General features: G+C 37.3%; 1 protein-coding gene across 4 annotated transcripts in view; it reads right to left on the bottom strand.

Annotated features, from left to right (window-relative positions):
- The window catches only part of rudhira (breast carcinoma-amplified sequence 3 protein rudhira), a 120,143-nt gene that overhangs the window by 87,584 nt on the left and 12,650 nt on the right, over positions 1–19,909 (bottom strand). For all 4 annotated transcript variants that reach the window (XM_089105435.1, XM_089105432.1, XM_089105434.1 and 1 more), the window contains one exon: positions 9,343–9,507. In XM_089105435.1, coding sequence (XP_088961561.1) covers positions 9,343–9,507 — 165 coding nt within the window. The remainder of the gene's footprint in view (positions 1–9,342; positions 9,508–19,909) is intronic.

Raw genomic sequence — 19,909 nt, 5'->3', positions numbered from 1 at the left:
CAAGTTCACCCCCTGGAAAATTCCCTCCCCATAGAAAATTCCCCCTCGAAAACCCCCAGCAAAAAATTCACCCACCCCACCCGGAAATGTGTACATACTTCACAATAACAAATACTATGTGTAAAGTCTATGTGTAAAGACTCAATCAGTCTTGATTGAGAGTTCAGAGGAGACACTTCTCCTGTGATTTATTTATAATCTGGATTCCTGTAATTTCGCAACCTAACTTGTGTACAAAAACGTGATTAGTTCACGTTTTTGATAAGACTTCTCTTGGGAATTATTTATTATCTGGAAACGAGCAATTTTGAAACCTAACCTGTGAATAAGTCCTGTCTTGGATAAGACTTGTGAATACTTTGACTTAAGGTGACCCACTAATCTATTTAACTTATGTTAAAATAGTGAATATTTAAATTTTTGGCAACTGATTAGTAAACACTAAACCAGATTACTGGTACTTTTCTCGTTATTGTTGATTATTTTGAATTTATTGTGAAACAATTTCTAATTAGTGTTCGAATTTGTGAGTTTGAAAATGTTTGGAAAAAAGGAGCCTCCAAAACAACCTCCTCATAGGGATATGAGTAAGTCACCATTTCAACCATCTTAAAAATCCCTTGCTAGAACCCCCCCTACAACTGCGAATGTACCAGCGATCTCTCTGAAGAGTATTCATACCCTAAACATGGATACCACCCAATGTCCATCCCCCTCAACAACTGATACTGAAAAAGATGAAGAAGGCTTTAAGATAGAAACTCGGCTAAGCATAGAAAACAAAGAACAAAAAGTCCACCAGATTCAGCAATAATACATCAAACCCATACCACGAAGAACTCTTCAAGAAACTCAGCTAATTTCCCCGCAATTATCCAACTATTTCCCGAATCTGATAATTGCATGGTTAACAACCGTGATCTACCTAAGTTGTGAATTTTCTTCTTCAAGACCATTTCTTGCAACTTTGGTATGAATATAAACAAATCAGGATCCCTAGATATCCTTTTGAACGATCCCACATCGATGAAAAGGTAATGGAGGTAAAAAGTGTTAAAAATGTAGTTGTCGCACCCCACATGTGGTCCCCAAGCCCGATAGAAACAAAGATAGTGCTCTGCACTGTCCCTAAATCGTTCTAAACTCGGACCTGATGGAAGCATTGATGAACGAAAAAGGCGAATGCATTCCTGTCTCTAGTGATCATACCCTTGGTCACGAAAATACTGAAACTTTAAACTTTAAAATCGTGTTGTTTGAGCTTCAAGGACAATTCAATATTGACAAAGAGTTCCTCTTTGGCCAGCAAAAATCTTTGAAGCCTTTCAAAGAAAAGCCATTACAATGTACAAAATGTCTAAGGCTTGGGCACTCAGATAAATACTGTAGAGAGGATTCTAACATTTGTAAGATTTGCCTAGGCAAGAACCATAATAAGTCAAAGTGTCAATTTTATCCAACATGTACTAAATGTAAGGGCAAACACCAGTCCATAGATAAAGGAAACTGTCCCAAATATAAACAAAGGGTAGAAATACTAAGAATAGCAAAAGAGCTACAACTTTCAATCCCTTTTGTAGCAATGAAAGTCCCAAGGACACCAAGAGTCCCCCGTCCCCCAACAGGCCCCAGACAACCAACAGCCCCCAGGACACCAAGAGTTCCCAATGGTTCCCCTAGTGTTAAAAATTTTCAGAATAATCTCATCCGAGATAAAACTAATCCATGGTTCCCCTTGATAGCAAGTGCCTCCAAAAAAAACCTGAAGAACGCCCTTTCGGAAAATCCTACACAAGGGAAGACATCAAGACCGACAAAGTTACCTGGAAATACTCTCCCCAGATTTCACAAAGTTTTTCCAAATGCTTTTGAAGATGAATCAAACGTGTACTTTAAATCAGCCGGCTTTACAGTTACCTCTATGCTCATCTCCCAATTAGAGTTACCCAATCAGTTGAAGTGCATTATTCCGAAGAATTTGGCAAAAACCCACTTTAGTGTGACCATAGTTTCAGAAGCAGAAATTAAAATTGAGAGTTTTTTAAGCCAACATTGTCTGATTGAGTCACACTCAGAATCCCCGACGATAAATTAATGTGTGACATTTCGTTTTAACTATTTTATCTCTTTCTAATAACATTGCCTTTAATTATCTTGATATAGATGATAATCAGCATACCAACCCTATAAGCAGCCCCCCTGGTACCTTAACAAATGCTAGCTGTAAATACCTTGATATTTTCGATTTTGCTACCAATGTGAGGCCAAAACTAGTAAATAATAATTCCCTTAATGTTCTTTGTTTCAACATCAGAAGCATCCGGGATAAGTGGCTGAAGTTTAAAGATTTAATTTCATTTAATGATGTTTGCCCTTTTGGTGTACTAGGATAAACAGAGACATGACTTTGCGATAATGATGACACTAGGGATTTCTTATCCCCTGGTTGCCAAATAATCCATAAGCCCAGGAGATTGACAATTAGTTCTGGGGGTATCTCACTTTACATCCGTTCAATTGTAATTTTTACCAGGCTATCAAAGTGCGAATCTATTTTCTCTACACAAATAAATCTCAGATGTATTTATTCAATAATTGTTAACATAGTTATTGGCCAAAATTCCTGTATACTCTCCTTATTTTATAAACCTCCTCCATTTCCGACCTCATGTTTTTGTAATCTATTTGATGATTTTTCTTATTTTATTAACCTACCCCATAAAAAGGCAATAGTTCTTGGGGACTTTAATTGCAACCTACTTAATGTTGGTAAAAATATTGAACCTGACACTTTTTTTGAACCAGTGACCGCGAGTGGTCTTCTACCCACAATTTTTTCCCGCAGTAGAGTTGATCCTGTGAGATCAACTTCAACATTAATTGACAACATTTTTGTATCTACTTCTCTGGGAAATGACCTGTCCTCAAATATAATATATTTGGATCTGTTACACCACTTTCATTTTTACTTGTCACTACCTCTACAGCCACTAAATCTTCACTATAGAATCATCATCCCGGCAGCTACTAAAAATTATAGCTCTGAAAAAATAAACCATTTTGTCGATGGTCAAAGAACCACTGACTGGTCTGATTTTTTATATCGTCAAGAAGTAAATTCTGCCACAGATAATTTTGCACAAAGGCTAAGTAAAATTATCCATTCAACTTTTCCACCGGAAAAATATCCCTATTTGCCCCTGGATGTCACATAGCCTCATTGTCTCCTCATATCGTAAAAACAAATTATATAAGTTAGCCTGTAAGACCAGTAGTGATATTGACCTATCTAACTATAAACATTATAAAAACTTGTGCACAGAACACATCCGTGAAGCAAAGAAAAGTTATTATTATACAAAAATTCTCAATTGCAAAGGAAACCTGAAAAAGATTTGGTCCACCATTAATGATATACTTTCAAAAAAAAAGAAAATCAAAGTCTATACCTATTCGCTTAAAGACACAAATGGTAGATTAATTGACCCCTTACATGCACCTGATGCATTTAATAATTATTTTTCTAATGTTCCTCATACTGACTCTCGCCCCTCTTCACAGGCTGTATTCCCTTGCTTCAATTTTAGATCCCATGTTTTTTTGCCCAACTGATAGCAATGAGGTACTTCAAATCATCGGTTCTCTCCCTAATAGTTTTACTCCTGACTGTCTTGGATTAAGTAATAAGCTCCTGAAGACCGTTTCTCCTTTTGTTTACGAGCCCATCAAGCATATTACCAACCTATCTTTAACCCACGGAGTTTTCCCTGATTTACTAATGTCAGCCATTGTTATTCCAGTTCTTAAAAAGGGCGATCCAACTGAGATAGGTAAATATCGTCCAATCTCAATCCTTCCTGTTATATCCAAAGTGCTCGAGATAACTATCTTCAGATATCTGTCTCCCTTTCTATTTGACAGTCAACACTTCGTTTCATTGATTTCTCCACGCTAAGATGACTTTAGGCCGAAAGTTTGAACTTCCCATGCTCTAAGTGACGCCACACAGTTCTTATGCTCACAACTCGACCTTAAAAAAAACTGCAGTGGGTTTATTTTTGGATTTCTCTAAGGCTTTTGACACGGTCGATCATAGTATTTTAATAAGTAAATTAAATAGTTACGGTATTCGTGGTGTTTCCCTCTCTTGGTTTGATTCTTATCTTTCTGGAAGGGTACAGAGTGTGAGCCTGGGTGGAGCATACTCTCAGCCCTTACCTGTTCGGAGGGGTGTCCTGCAAGGCTCCGTTCTAGGTCCTATTTCATTTCTCTTATTTATCAATGATCTTGTTATAGACCTGGGCCCTTCAGTGTATCCTGTATTATTTGCTGATGACAGCAACTTCTTCATCACTGGCACCAATCTACCATTGGCAATAACGTCTGCCCAAGTCCTTCTGAACAGAGTCCAGGCGTGGTGCCTTGCAAATAACATGACCATTAATAGCAAAAAAAGTCAAATAGTATTATTCAGAACCCCCTACAACAAAGACGTTATTCAACCTGCTCTTGGTCTCAGGTACTCCTCCGACATCCTCCCACAAGTGGAGGTTGCCAAGTTTCTTGGTGTATTTATTGACTCATGCTTGTCATTCTCTAATCATATTTCTTACATAACAGCAATACTTTTGAGACAAGTTGCTATGATTGACCGTGTGAATTATTTTCTTCCTCCTGACATCCTAGTTACCCTCTATTATTCCTTCATTTTTCCTTACCTTTCTTATTGCGGATCTGTTTGGGGAAATACAAAACTTTCCTTCACTAAAAAACTCAAATTTGCCCAAAACCGTGCCACTAAAGCAGGTTTTCGGCTTCCCCGTCTATATCCAACCCGTGATTTGTATTCAGATTTTGGAATAGCTCCACTTGATCAAATCATACAAAAACTAAACTTATCGCTTGCTTACTCTGCTTTCCACAATAATCTTCCACCTCAACTACTAACCTATTATAATATTAATAATTCGGAAGCCCACTGTCTCCGTTCATCCAATAGAGCCTTTATAATTTCTAAATGCGTTTCTAGTGCTGCCCAGCAATCTCCCATTCACAAATCTATTATTCAATGGAACAAAATTCCCTCCAGTGTTGAACTTGCCACAAGTTTTTGCAAGTTGTATAAAAATGTAACAAAACTTGATATTTTAATTTAATTTATCCATTTTTAGCAGTTTTAGTCTAATTACCAATTTTTTATTCTTCTATTATTTTTTTTTCTCAGTGTTACTTTAATTTTTTTTTTCTTTTTTTGGTACTTAACAATTTATATTATAGGATATTTAGTGTTATTGATTTTTGTGTTATGTTTTTATTAAAATAAAGTTGAATTGAATTGAATTAAAATGGGCAAATTTTATGACTTAAAGACCTTTCCTCTGGGACTTTGGGGGGTCATTTTATATCCAAAGGCATAGTTATTAGGCCTTTCAACTATGATGAGCAAAATGTCTGTCTGAAAATTTTGATCGTGCGACTTTGAGAAAAAAAGGGGCGGAGGAGGGGGCCAGGTTGCCCTCCAATCTTTTTGGTCACTTAAAAAGGGCACTAGAACTTTTAATTTCCGTTCGAATGAGCCCTTTACCAATATTCTAGGACAACTGGGTCCACACTATCACCCCTGGGAAAAAAAAACACGCACCCGTGATCTTACTTCTGGCAAAAAAAAATACAAAATTCTACATTTTTGCCGATAGGAGCTTGAAACCACTACAGTAGGGTTATATAATACGCTGAGTCTGATGGTGTGTCATTCTTATTGATATTGTAAAACATTTGGAGGATTTTCTCGCTTTTTTCGGAAATCAGGCAAATTTTCTCAGGATCGTAGTCTTTAATCGCCCAGACTTAATGAAACTTATTAGTTTAAATAGCATAATAAGCCGATACTCTTGTTATATCTATTGGTATCAAAATTCCGTTTTTAGAGTTTCAGTTACTTTAGAGCCAGGTCGCTCCTTACAGGGTCGGGTTATAGACTTGTAAAACATAATTTTTAGGCATAATTTTGATCAAGGAGGATAATTTCAACTGACAGAAAGTCAGTTCAACTGACTGTCAGTTGAGAGTGAGAAAGTCAGTCGACTGACTGAAAATCTAACAAATGAAACAAAAAAGCTCAATGATCATGAACCATGATATTAACACGAATTAAACAGACTTGGAAAACATAAGCTTTAAGAACAATTCTGACCAAGGAGAGTAATTCCTTTTCGCCCCAAGGGTGTTAAAATAGTAACATTTTTGCACCCGGGACCCACCTTGGGTCTATTCTTACCTAAAAACAGCAGTTCTCTGTGACTTTTCTTTGTTTTGTTTTTTTTCTTTTCAAATTATGAATTTATTAGAAATAGTATCACATTTTCGTCAGTGTTATTGCGTTGAATAGTAAAAATAAATAGGAAGAACTAAATTTGTTAAATTTGACAAAACTTTTCCTTCGTAATAATTTAAGGTTTAACAATCTGTTAATTCGCAAAGACAACTCAAGCTTTAAAGGAGAACTACGGGTTCATTTACTTAGTCACCCGCGACTTCCCATAACTGCATAACTACAGTTGACATCTTTTCCACTAGAATTGAATTCATCATTTTTTTCTAATTTCTAAAGATATATACGGTTGTGTAAATTTCCACTTCGCCTAGTCCGAGAACCTGATTTATTTTTCACTGTCCTTGGCACGTTAAGCAGCCACGACCATGCAAAGTCCTACTTTGAATGCCTGCTGTATTTCTATGCAAATTTCACTGACGTTTTCTAAAGCAAAATTTTCCGAAGTCTTCTTAGAACCCCGATTAGATAAACAATTATAAGAATGTTGCAACTTTATAAATGCTGATGAAAAATCATTTATCGAACTTCTTTCTATTTACAATTAGATATTAGTGATAGTTAGATGGCGTTTAGTGGTATAGGATATAGTGGTACTGTACTGTCGCGATTGTTTTACTGTTGCGTGGTACTGCTTTGACTACAGAAGTTTGCTGCTTGAACAGTCAAAAGCTTAGGAGGAAAAAATCAGTCTTTAGCTTTCAGTAAAATTATCTGAAGTCCTCCTAGAGTCCCAATTTGCCCAGAAACATACACGAAGTCTATGACTTAATGAGTACTGATGAAACACCACTACTACATTCTTTCTTTGCAAAACAGGGCTAAAGATTATTTACATGTAATTAGGATCAGTTAGGATTAATCAGGATTATAATTAGGATATATAATTAATACTAATTATATAATTAGGACATAATTAGACTTATTATTGATAATCAGGATAATTTACAGACTTTTTTGGTATTGTGCACCATATTCCTAATACGTGTCACAGTTCCTAGTCAAGACATTACGACTAGTGTTAATTCCATTGTGTTGTATTTTTGTCTGAGTGCCAAGTTTTATATTCTTTGTCATTTATTATTTGTAAAACCTAGATTCGTACGGTACTTGCACATTATACCCACTCTTTTATATATGTCAAATGAGACGCGGCAGTTACCGGGACAGATGCGGGAGAGATACTTTTATCAACTTACTTAGCCGAGCACATGTGGCGTGCGAAAGTGAAGTGTGAAGGTAGAATAATTTTACAGCGATTCTCGAAGACATAATAGAGTTCTGGGCGCATAATTGTAACATGTAATTATTGTAATTTTGCTAATAAACCATTATAATTGAGTATCTGTCTTTTTTATCAGTTTTTTTTTTCTTTTTTTTCTTAACCCATCCCCCCCCCCCCCTAATGTGCAAATATAAAACCCAAATTTGTTTCTAAACTATTCTATATTCATCCTATTTTCTTTCATTAGCATTAACCAAACTAGCAGTATATAAAAGAGTGGGTATAATGCACAAGTACCATTCGTACTTTCTGACATTTAACCTAGCAGAGAGAACTTAAAAGACAAACTTAAGACATAGACTTAACCGCCTCTCTCTCTAAAAAAAAGATGAAAATGCTTGAGGATTACTTAACTTTACACTGTCTGTTCTCAAATTTATTTTTATAGTTATATGTAATGCATAGTTTCACATTTCGAAATGTAAGAACTATAATAGCTCAAACAGTTCTTGGTGCAATAGATAAAAAAAATAGCTAAATGTTTGGAGTTTTTCATGGAGTGGGGGGGGGTCAACCCTACTATGCAGTATTGGCTTAATATTGTCAGTTTATTCGATCAATTTAGCACCATAGTCTACATTTAGATACCACTGTCACTGGCAACGCTTATTCATTGTATCAGAATCGTTCATATGGAATGCACAATGGTATTGGAATTTCTTGATATGAAATTTAACTGAGTTTTATGTCTTGTTATTTGTCTATGGTTAAGCATTTTCAGCTGTTTGCCCTTTTTCTTCTTCTCCGGGGATGAATACGTTTTCATAAAATTCATAGGTCTAGGCGTTTCTTTCATTACATGGTCAGTGCAAATTGTGTAGGTACTCAATTTAATTTTTTCTTTTTTTTTAATTCAAGAATTGATTCATGATCACATAATGTTAGGAGATGAATTTTGGTGGCCCATGTTTATTGCCCGGAAATCCTCCCCCCCCCCGGGAAAATTCCCCAATCGACCTTTATTTGTGCCTTTACCTGCTAACATTTTTACTTCTGATCATGAACAAATTTTGAATTAAATAACAATTGTAAATTGAGTACCTACACAATTTACACTGACCATATATCAAGCAACAAGATGTTTGAAAAATGTTGGTCGATTCCACTTTCTAGGACTATAATGAAAGAAATGTTAAGATGGCTATGTTAGGCTCTGTGTATGAAATATGCTAGTTCCACAGAATAAGAGCAATAAGAACAATAAGAATAAAATCAATAAGAAGATACATCTTCAAAATAAGACTAGATACAATAATGACTGTAAACAAATAATGCACCGTACTTCACCATACGCAGGTACTTCAAATCCGCAAAATATACAAGATGTTTCCCAGAAAATATATTCAGACTACCCCGAACCCTGAAATGGGGTGGAAAGAAGTCATAAGAAAACATTTAAATAAAGGGAGTAAGAGCGGAGGGAGGAATCTAAAGTGAGGGATGAGGGGTTAAGTGGGTAAGGAGGGAATAAAGAGTGAAGCTTTCGAGAGCTTTGATGGTGGAGTGCATGCAGCTGTGTTGACACCAGGCAACTTTTTACTGCAGTTACGGTCGCACGAAAGTCCACATAACTAGTTAAATAAATCAAAAATTAGATGCATCTAAAAAAAAGTAATAATAACAAATCAATTCTCCTTCACTCGTAAATACTCGCCTCCCCCACCCTGTGCCGGCGATGTCGTAGTAAATACTAGTAGTGGTATAAGGAAGTTCATAATTCTTTTACCTGGTATCCTTTTGCATATCCTAGAACCAGGATTACAGGAGGACTGTTGCCGTTTGCTTCAGGCTCTGAGGTAAGCGCAAATTGTTGCTGTGAGTAGTCTATCTTTTCGAATTTGCACCACAATATCTCTTCTTTGGGATCAATCAGTGTCGGACTTCCATATGGCTGAAAAATAAATAAATAAATAGCTAGAGTTCTTTCAGTGTCATCAGTAAAGTTTACTGTTAATTTTTGACAGTCTTAAAAAACTCACCCCGTTCTTCACTCCATTATACAATCATGAACAGTTGGCAACGTCTACTCCAGCCTTCCAATCTAGGCCTTCCACAATCCTTCCACATAGGCATTGTGCGAGGTGGTGAGGGATAATCGGCGATCGTTAACGACAAATTAGAAATCCTGAAGTTTTAGAAAATATCTTTGTGTCTAGGAATTTTGGAGAGATTATATTTGGCACCGGTGTTTATCCATCCCGAGGTTTTATTATTTCTTTGCCTTTTCATATTTGTCATTTAGTCTACCCCATTTTTTTTGTGCCATAATTTTTGTGCCACAATTTTGTGACAAATGTCAGCTCGGTGAAAAATAGTCATGGACAGCATTCTTTTAAACATATAGTCTGATTTTTAAATGTTTAAAACAAGCTTTTGTCCACGTTTTTGCCAACAGAATATCAAACATCTGTCATAAGTTCAGTTTATTACGCAGTTTAATATTCACAACTAGTGTGAATTTCCTGTTGCATTCGCAACGTTTATTTGACAGCCCTCATTCAGTGTTCTAAATTCTCAGTACTCTAAAAAATGATTAGGTCTTTATAATATTCACTTAATATAGCAGATAGGCACAGGATCAACCCTTAGGTGAATAGTTTACGAATTTTATAGGGGTATTTAGCTCCATTTTTTTTTTTTTTGCAAAGTGCGTAACATGGTATTCACGTGATGATAAGACAGCAAACCTTACTGATTAAGTTACTAGAAATTAATGATTCGCAGGATAAATACAAAAAACTAGGACGGGTAAGAATACCGCTATTGATACTTTTAATTAGAATTATAATCTTTTAGTGCCAAGGGATCATTCCAAACTTAAATTTTGGAAGGTTAACTATCTTCTAAGACGCTATAATGGTAGTAGACTCCACTATGAGAATTTGAGAGGAACTTTTCAGGAACAGTCGAATACTAAACTTAAGAGTTTAAAATTTGATAATGTAGAAGATGGTTGGAATAATTTTAGAAAAATAATTTGTGAAGTTGCTGAAGGTGTATTAGGGAAGAAAGCTAGAACTGCAGCTAAGAATATTAGTAAAAAAGCTTTATGTTTAATAGAAAAGAGAAAGGACTTGTACAAGAATTATCTGAGTGATAGATCATATGAAAACAAAAGGAATGTAAAGAAAGTGGAGAAAGCATTAAAATATGAAGTAAGGAGATGTGAAGTGGAGGCCATGGAGAAAATTGCCGAGGATCTGGAAGATACAGCAAGACGGTATAATAGTAAAATATTGTAATGGCACGTTAACAAATTGAGAGGGACAAGTCAATCCGGACTTGTCCCAGTAAAAGATAGGAATGGGGTTGCAATTAGCGATGAGGAAAAAACTAAAGAGAGATGGGCCGAACATTTTGAGAACTTGCTTAACCGAGATAGAGATGCAGGAAAAAATATAGAGGAAAATGAAAAAGTTTATGATACTTTGGATGTGAAGGAAGATTTGTTTTGTGAGGAGGAATTAGCAACAGTACTACAAGGATTAAAGAATAATAAGGCTCCAGGTGCTGATAGGGTGGTAAATGAGTTTCTTAAATATGGTGGCTCTGAGGTCAGAAATAAGTTATTGAAGATTATGAATATGATTTTTGAAAAAGGGGAAGTACCTAACGATTTTAGGAAAACCTTAATTAAGCCACTTTATAAGAAAGGCGATAAGAGTGAGTGTGGTAATTATCGAGGCATTAGTCTGGCCTCTGTAGGTAGCAAATTATTTAGTAATATGATACTTTTTAGACTGAGAGATGCTGTAGACAAAGTTATAAGAGAAGAACAGTGCGGTTTTAGAAAAGGTAGAGGATGTGTCGACCAAATTTTCACTCTTAGGCTAATAATTGAGAAGTGCCTGAGTTTTCAAACACCTTTTGTCCTCAGTTTTGGAGATTACGAGCAAGCGTTCGATTCTGTTGATAGAAGAGCTTTAGGAATGGTGTTATCCTTGTATGGTATACCAGACAAATACATTAAAGTGATTAGTGCTATGTACGAGAATAACACTGCTGCGGTTAAGGTAGGAAATGAGGTTAGCTGCTGGTTTTGTATTAAATCAGGAGTTAAGCAGGGCTGTGTTCTATCCCCTTTTATATGGATTATTTTGATGGACTTTGTGTTAAGGAGCACAGGAAAGGCAATGGGAGACCACGGAATCAAATGGGGAAGAAAAAATCTCGTGGACTTGGATTATGCTGATGATTTAAGCATCCTAGATGAAAGTGTGAGCAAAAGGAATGAAGTTTTAGAGGTTTTGCGACTTGAGGGTGCTAGAATTGGTTTGAAAATTAATGTTAAGTGGACTAAGTCACTAAGGCTAAGCATAAGTGAAGATGAAAATGTGTCGTTGGGTAATAAAAAGATTGATCAGTTGGGCAGCTTCACTTACCTTGGTAGTATTATTAGTAAAGATGGGGGGAGCAGTGAAGATGTTAAAAGTAGAATAGCCAAGGCTCAGGGTGTTTTTTCACAGTTAAAAAAAAGTTTGGAAGAATAGGAAGATAAGTCTGCAAACCAAGATTAGAATATTAGAAGCTTCAGTGATGACAGTGGTAAAATGTGGCTCTGAAGTATGGACGCTCTGAAAAGCGGATGAAGATTTGCTAGATGTTTTCCGCAAAAATTGCTTAAGGATTGTTCTGGGTACCCAGTTGACTGACCGTATTTCAAACAATAGGCTATAAGAAAAATGTGGTTCAATACCGACCTTTAGTGCTATAATGAAAGAAAGGGTGGGGTGGCTAGGGCACGTTGTGCGGATGAAGAATGACCGATTGCCGAAGATTGTAGAAGATTGTTCTTTTCGGCCAACCATCTAGGGATAAACGGAAAGCAGGTCGTCCCCGTCTGGGGTGGGAGGACGTCATAAAGGAAGATTTAAAGAAAATGGGAGTTTCGTGGGCGGGTGTAAAAAGGGGGGCTTTGAATAGATTGGGGTGGAGGAGGATCGTGCGTAGCTGTGTTGGCCTCAGGCGGCTTCGTGCTACGGTGAGTTGTTAGTAGTTAGTAGTAGTAGTAGTAGCGTTCAGACAAATAATGAGGAGGGAAGTATTACTCTTTGCAAAGATTAACCATTATATTATAAGGTTTTGACCTTATATTTCAATGATCCAATGATCTTAAATGATCTTAAACAGAAAACTTAAGTACTATCAGGTATGGTTAAGGAAACTAAATTAAATAATATTGCCCATCAAAGATGTACATGCGCCTAATTTTTGGGAGTGGGGCACACCAGAGGATTTTCTTAGATAGAAAGAATCAAAATCCCGTCCGATTTTCACCCTTTTCTGATTTTTGTGCAAGAAGGGATCTTTCAAACCATTTTCAGGAAGAAAAATTCTCCCAGACCCTACCTTTGTGAGGAGGTATGATTGCCTTACAACATGACAGGATAGATAGGCTTCATTCTAACTTTGAATAGGTAAATTTAACACAAACTTGGGGCAATTCGACACTGGGTAGTTGCAATTTTACTGGAGATAATTCAGTACCGCAGTTTTGTTTGTAACATAAACCCTTTATTCCCCATGTTTGCATTATCAATTTTTTGCCCCTATTTTGAAAAACTACGAATACATTTAGTCCAGTAAGAATACGGTTTTGACCCTGCATTTGAGCAACATAAATGTTGTTGGACCACAATATTCAGAAAAATTTGCTCAATAACATATCCAAATCGGCCAAAAGCAGTTTTGCTACTGCCCCCTACCCTAACTGCAATAGCCTAAAGCATGTCGTTATGATGTTCATAATGAAAAAAAGTACATTTTATTATGCCTTTTACGAATATGGGGGGGGGGGGATTACGAGTTTTAGGAAGAATACACCCCACACCCTCCTTTGCAAATTTATTATTTGCTAAATATCAGTTGGTGGGGAAGTAAGAGGACAAGAATCATCCCAAGGACCCCTAGTTATCAAACAGAATTAAGTTATTCATTTAACATACACGTCTAGTCTTTTGGTTACGTGTTTCAGTGTTTTTCTGCAAGTGGAGGGGCGGATAGAAAATAACGAAAAACTAATTTACAGAATTGTTTGGGCAATAGGTTGCATCAAGACTGGGCTGGCAATGCGTGTCGAACAGGGAAATTTTCAGACATATCTTCAAAAAAGTAGTGAAAACTTCTCCAATGCGTGTCGAACAGGGAATTTTCAGACATATCTTCAAAAAAGTAGTTTAAAGTGGGACGATCCTTTGGAACAATTATAGGGTAAATCCTCCATCTTCACTGAGCATAAAATCCATTCTGAGAGCCAATCCGATTATCTTTAAGAAAAGAAGGACTAAATTCCTTTCATCTTGCCAATACTACCCTTCATAACCCCAGACAAATTGCCTTTCTCTATAACCTAATCCCCTTCCCCTTTGTGTTGCCTCACCTATTCTGCTTCAACAAAAATCCCCATTTCTTCACTTATAAAACTGTCCATTGAAAGATTAATTAAAAAACTTTTTCCACAAAACAAGTTTTTCAAAGAAAAGTAAAGAACTCCATTAGACCAAAAATGAGCAAAAAATAAAATCAAATAATCTACCAAGCGTGAAACTACCACAAATCAGAATCGATAATAAATGAAACCCAAAACGAATAGAAATTACAATAAATAACCGAGTCAAACTCAAAAGGAGCAGAAATTAACATGAGTTGGGCTCAAAACCCCTAAGCGTTCCAAAGGCCAGAACATAATTTGCACTTTACTGAAAAAATATAAATGTTTTTATTTTTCTAACTTTAATAAATCAAATAATATTAACATTTTGATTACTAAATATCAGTATATGTATATTAAACTGACAATTCACATTGATTTGTATTTTTTTCAGTAAAGTGCAAATTATATTCTGGCCTTGGGAAGGAATAGGGGTTTTGAGCCCTGCTCATGTTAATTTCTGCTCGTCTTGAGTTTCACTCGGTCATTTAGCCTATTGTAATTTCTGTGCGTTTTGAGTTTGATTTATTTATCGATGCTGACTTGTGGTAGTTTTACGCTTGGTAGATTATTTGATTTTATTTTTTGCTCATTTTCGGTTTCATGGAGTTCTTTACTTTACTTTGAAAAACTGATTTTGTGGAAAAAGTTTTTTTAATTAATTTCTGTTCGTTTTAAATTGACATAGTCTTTTCAGGGAAAAAGAAAATAATACCTTAAATATCTTCTTTTTTTTAAGACTTTATAGTTTGGCCTGCTACTTGTATGTTGGAGAATACACCCTTTTAAAATCTGGACGCAAATAATAGTGTTTAATTTAGTTTCATACCTCCTCAAGTTGACCTGAAATAGAAAACTTGATACCATTCGCAAAAAAAAACTGTTTACTTTCTTTGATAGCTTGGATACACCTACGCTATTTTGATTTGGTTAAATTTTAAAGAATGAAGTAGCCCCGAAAGTTTGAACATAATACCCTCAGTCGTTCTTGGGATACTGCTGAGATGCCTTATTGGGAATTAGCATTAACACAGTACATTTTGATTTAATCTTTAAACATATTGGGCAATTGGGAGGGTGGGGGTGGGAGGGGGACTAGTTGCTCTCCAATCACTTTTAACTATTCAAAAGGACATTATCCCTTTCTATTTTCATTTAAATTATCGTTTTTTGAATTTCCAACAAAAACTCTTTCGATATGAAGTGCCATGGTCTAAACAAAAAACAAAAAAAAAAAAAAAAAAAATAAAAAAAAATAATACATTGTACCCAGATCGATCTTTACTATAAAAATGTCAAGCCTTCCAATCACTTTCGCCAATGAAAGAGGGCACAAGCCCTTTCAATTTCCAATCAATTGAACCCTTTTTGAAGTTTGGACGACAATACTTTCTATAAAACCCTTATATGCCCCCAGGACAAAACTTACAACCCTTGCCCTGAGGGATATGAGAGGGCTGTTAGCGTGAAAGACCTAATTTCAAGAACTTTCAACTACGTTAAACAAAACTGCTATCTAAATTTTGATTGGATGTGTTCTGGGAAAGGGTGGGTGTAAGAGGGGGGTTAGTTGCCTTTCAATCACTTTCGACTATTAAAAAGGGCACTAGCCCTTTCAATTTGCAATCAAATGAGCCCTTTTGAAGTTTCTACGATAACACTTTCTATAAAAGCCTTATATGCCCCCAGAGCATAACTTACAACCTTTGCCCTGAGGGTTGTGGGGGGGGGGGGTTGTCATCCTCAAAGACCTAATTTCCTGAACTTTCAACTACGTTGAACAAAATGAATATCTCAAAATTTTGATTGGATATGTTTTAGGAAAATGATGGGCGTGAGAGGGGGGTTAGTTGCTCTTCAATCACTTTCGACTATTAAAAAGGGCTTTATTTCAATTTCCAATCAAATGAGCCCTTTTCGAAGTTTTTACGACAATTTCTACGACAAAAACGTCATATGCCCGCAGGGCATAACTTACAACCCTTGCCCTGAGGGCTGTGGGGGGGGTTTGTCATCCACAAAGAGATAACTCCCAGAACTTTGAACTATGTAGAAAAAATGGCTATCTCAAAATTTTGATTCTACGTGTTTGGGGAAATGGTGGACGTGAGATGGGGGTTAGTAGCCCTCCAATTACTTTCGACTATTAATAAGGACATTAGCCGTTTCAATTTCCAATCGAATAAGCCCTTTTCGAAGTTTCTACGGCAACGCTTTCTATAAAAACCTCATATGCCCCAGGGCATAATTTACAACCCTTGCCCTGAGGGCTGTGGGAGGTTGTCATCCTAAAAGACCTAATTTCCTAAACTTTCAACCACGTTGAACAAAATGGCTATCTAAAAATTTTGATTGGATGTGTTTGGGGAAAAGGTGGGCGTGAGAAGGGGGTTAGTTGCCCTCCAATCACTTTCGACTGTTAAAAAGGGCACTAGCCCTTTTAATTTGCAATCAAGTGTTCCCTTTTTCAAGTTTCTACGACAAAGCTTTCAATAAAAACCTTATATTCCCCCAGGGCATAACTTGTAATCCTTGCCGTGAGGGCTCTGAGGGGGAGAGGCTGCCATTCTCAAAGACCTAATTTCCAAAACTTACAACTACGTTGCACAAAATGGCTATCTCAAAATTTTGATTGGATGTGTCTGGAAAAAAAGTAAGCGTGAGAGGAGGGATAATTGATTTCCGATGAGCCTTAACATATTCAGAATGACAATTTCCCTTTAGATTTACAATCAAATTAGCACTTTTTCAAGTTTCTCCGACAAAGATTTCAATGAAAACCTTATTTGCCCCCAGGGCATAACTTATAACCCTTGACCTGAAGACTGTGGGGTGAGTGTCCTGCTCGAAGGTATAATTTCTAGAACTTTCAACTATGTTGAACAAAATGGCTATATAAAAATTTTGGTAGGATGTGTTTGGGGAAATGGTGGGCATGGAAGGGGTCTTAGTTGTCTTCCAATCACTTTCGACTATTAAAAAGGACACTGGCCATTTCAATTTCCAATCGAATGAGCCCTTTTTCAAGTTTCTACGACAACGCTTTCTATGAAAACCTCATATGCCCCCAGGATATAACTCACAATCCTTGCCCTGAGGAATGTGGGGGGGGGGGTGTCATCCTCAAAGACCTAATTTCCAGAACTTTCAACTACGTTGAACAAAATGGCTATCTAAAAATTTTGATTGGATATTTTTGGGCAAAAAGTGGGCATGAGAGGGGGGTTAGTTGCCCTCCAATCCCTTTTGACTATTAAAAAGGGCACTAGCCCTTTGAACTTCCAATCGAATGAGCCTTTTTTTAACTTTCTACGACAACACTTTCTATTAAAACCTTATATGCCCCCAGGGCATAACTTACAACCCTTGCCCTGAGGGCTGTGGGGGAGTGTCTTCCTCAAAAATATAATTTTTATCTGGAAATCGACTACGCTGAACAAAATGGGTATCTCAAAATTTTGATTGGATGTGTTTCGGGAAATGGTGGGCGTGGAAGGGATGTTAGTTGCCTTCCGATCACTTTCGACTACTAAAAAGGGCACACGCCACTCCAATTTCCAATTGAATGAGCCCTTTTCGAAGTTTCTACGACAACTTCTTCAATACAAAGTGCCCTGGTCTAAAGGAAAAAAATAATCAATAATACATTGTGCCAACATCATTCTTATATGTCCCCAGGGCATAACCTAAAACCCTTGGCCTGAGGGCTGTGGAGGAGTGTCCTCAAGAAAATAATTTCTATCTGGAAATCAACTATGCTGAACAAAATGGCTATCTCAAAATTTTGATTGGATGTGTTTGAGGAAATGGTGGGCGTGGAAGGGTGTGTTAGTTGCCTTTCAATCACTTTGGACTATTGCAAAGGGCACTAGCCGTTCCAATTTCCAATATAATGAGCCCTTTTCGAAATTTCTACGACAACTCCTTCAATACGAAGTGCCCTGGTATGAAAAAAAAATCGATAATACATTATGCCGACATCGTTCTTTAATTAGGCAGCGCTATTGCTCTGCCTATGATAAAGAAGAAATTTTTTCCTGCATATTTTTTATATATTCATTAAGTGAATCTCCCTCTCCTCCCCCCCCCCCACAGACATTCTACTTTCAGCCTACAATTTGAGTAATCTTTTTATAGTCTTTTTTCTTACTAAACTGTAGTTTGTATTCTTTAGACAGAAGACTAGGCTGTTCTTGTATTTTTGCTTGATGCATTCCCTTTCAATTATACCAGTTTTAACTTTTTTGTCAGTTTTGACAAACTTTTTAACTTTTTGATATTTCCTTTTCCTGACCAGCTCTATTATTGTTTCTATTATTCTATAATTTGTTTGTTTTCTTTTGCTTTGTTTTGGAGGTGATGAGTTCGTCCGGAATGATGCAGACCATGTCTGCTGACTACGTACTTCTGGATATGGAATATCCCCCAACTAAATGCTCCGATTAGGGTGGCCTCAACCTCATGGGGCGGGTGGAGCACACCCGAGGATTCTCAGTATCCAGGTTCATCCTGGCTCTTAATCAGAATCCAGGCCTAGGGTCAGTTGGGCTTGTAACCCTCCATCCGAGACCCATTCAACGAATAGCTCAGCAACTGCCTCGGATGACCAATCTTCTTTTATCCCATCATGACCCTTGCTTGCCCCTGGACTGAGAAATGACCAGCGTTTGAATCTCCTTCACAAAAGTGGCCTCCGTATTGCCACATGGAATGTATTGACATTGAATTTTCCGCATCTCTATTGATGGGATAACAGAAACCCACCTAGTCGGGAATGGGAATGATTCCATAGGTGAGGGATACCACCTACACTGTTTTGGCCAGACAACCATCAGAAGAAACTGTGTTGGAGTAGTTCTTGATGACAAGTCCAAGAAGTGTCTACTGTCATTCACTCGGATGTCATTCGTATCGGATAGAATTGCCAATGCTAGACTCAGTCATAAGCAAGAAAAAATTGCGGTCCTTGTTTGCTACGCCCCCACAAATGAAGCCAACGCCAAAGCAAAAGACACTTTCTACTCTGCCCTGACGAATGAACTGGCTAAGACATCCCCACACAATATTGGCATCCTTCTGGGTGACCTTAATGCAAGTGTGAGCGACAACCATGACTTATAGCGGCAAGTCATAAAACCAGTTGCACCAGATTCTCTAAATGAAAATGGGCTAAGGCTCCTACAACTCTGCAGCATGCACAACCTTGTGAATACGAACACCCTGTTCGCAAGGAAGGACATCCAAAAATATACGTGGTAAAGCAACGATAGCAAAAAAAATGATCGACTACCTCATCGTCTCAAAGAGATGGAGGTCTTCGATTAGCAACTGTCGCACGTACAGGGCGGCTGAGAATGGTAACACAGACCATCGCCTCGTCGTTTCTAACATGCGATTAAGGCTCAAAGCCCAGTGCCCAGAACCAAGACCAGTCAAGATCGATGTCTCTCCCCTCTCCGAGCAGGAAATGCGGTCCAAATACGCCATTGATGTTTCAAACTGCTTTGACGCGCTCCTTCTATTTGAAAATTGTGAGGACGCATGGCTCTCCTTCAAAAAGAACGTCCTGGAGTCAGCGATAGTAAATGTAGGACAGAAAAAACGTGCTAACAAAGCATGGATTCAGTCAGATACGCTTGACGTCATAGAGCAGAGGCGCAAGGGAAAGTTACTGGGTAATATGCCGACTTATAGAAGCCTCAATGACGTCCACAACAAACTGATACAGCGTGACAAGAAGCTGTTTGTGGAAAGGAAGGCAAATGAACTGGAGGGTGCAGCCAAGAAGGGTGACTTTGGCAGTCTGTACAAGCACCTCTGTGATCTCACAGGCGACAAAGCACCCTCGGTTGCATCTGTTGTC

The sequence above is a fragment of the Artemia sp. Qi Xiang Cuo genome, chromosome 19 (genome assembly GCF_049724085.1).
Source record: "Artemia sp. Qi Xiang Cuo chromosome 19, ASM4972408v1, whole genome shotgun sequence".
Lineage (NCBI taxonomy): Eukaryota > Metazoa > Arthropoda > Branchiopoda > Anostraca > Artemiidae > Artemia > Artemia sp. Qi Xiang Cuo.
The sequence above is the reverse complement of the archived record's forward strand: the minus strand, read 5'-3'. Positions and strand labels throughout refer to the sequence as shown.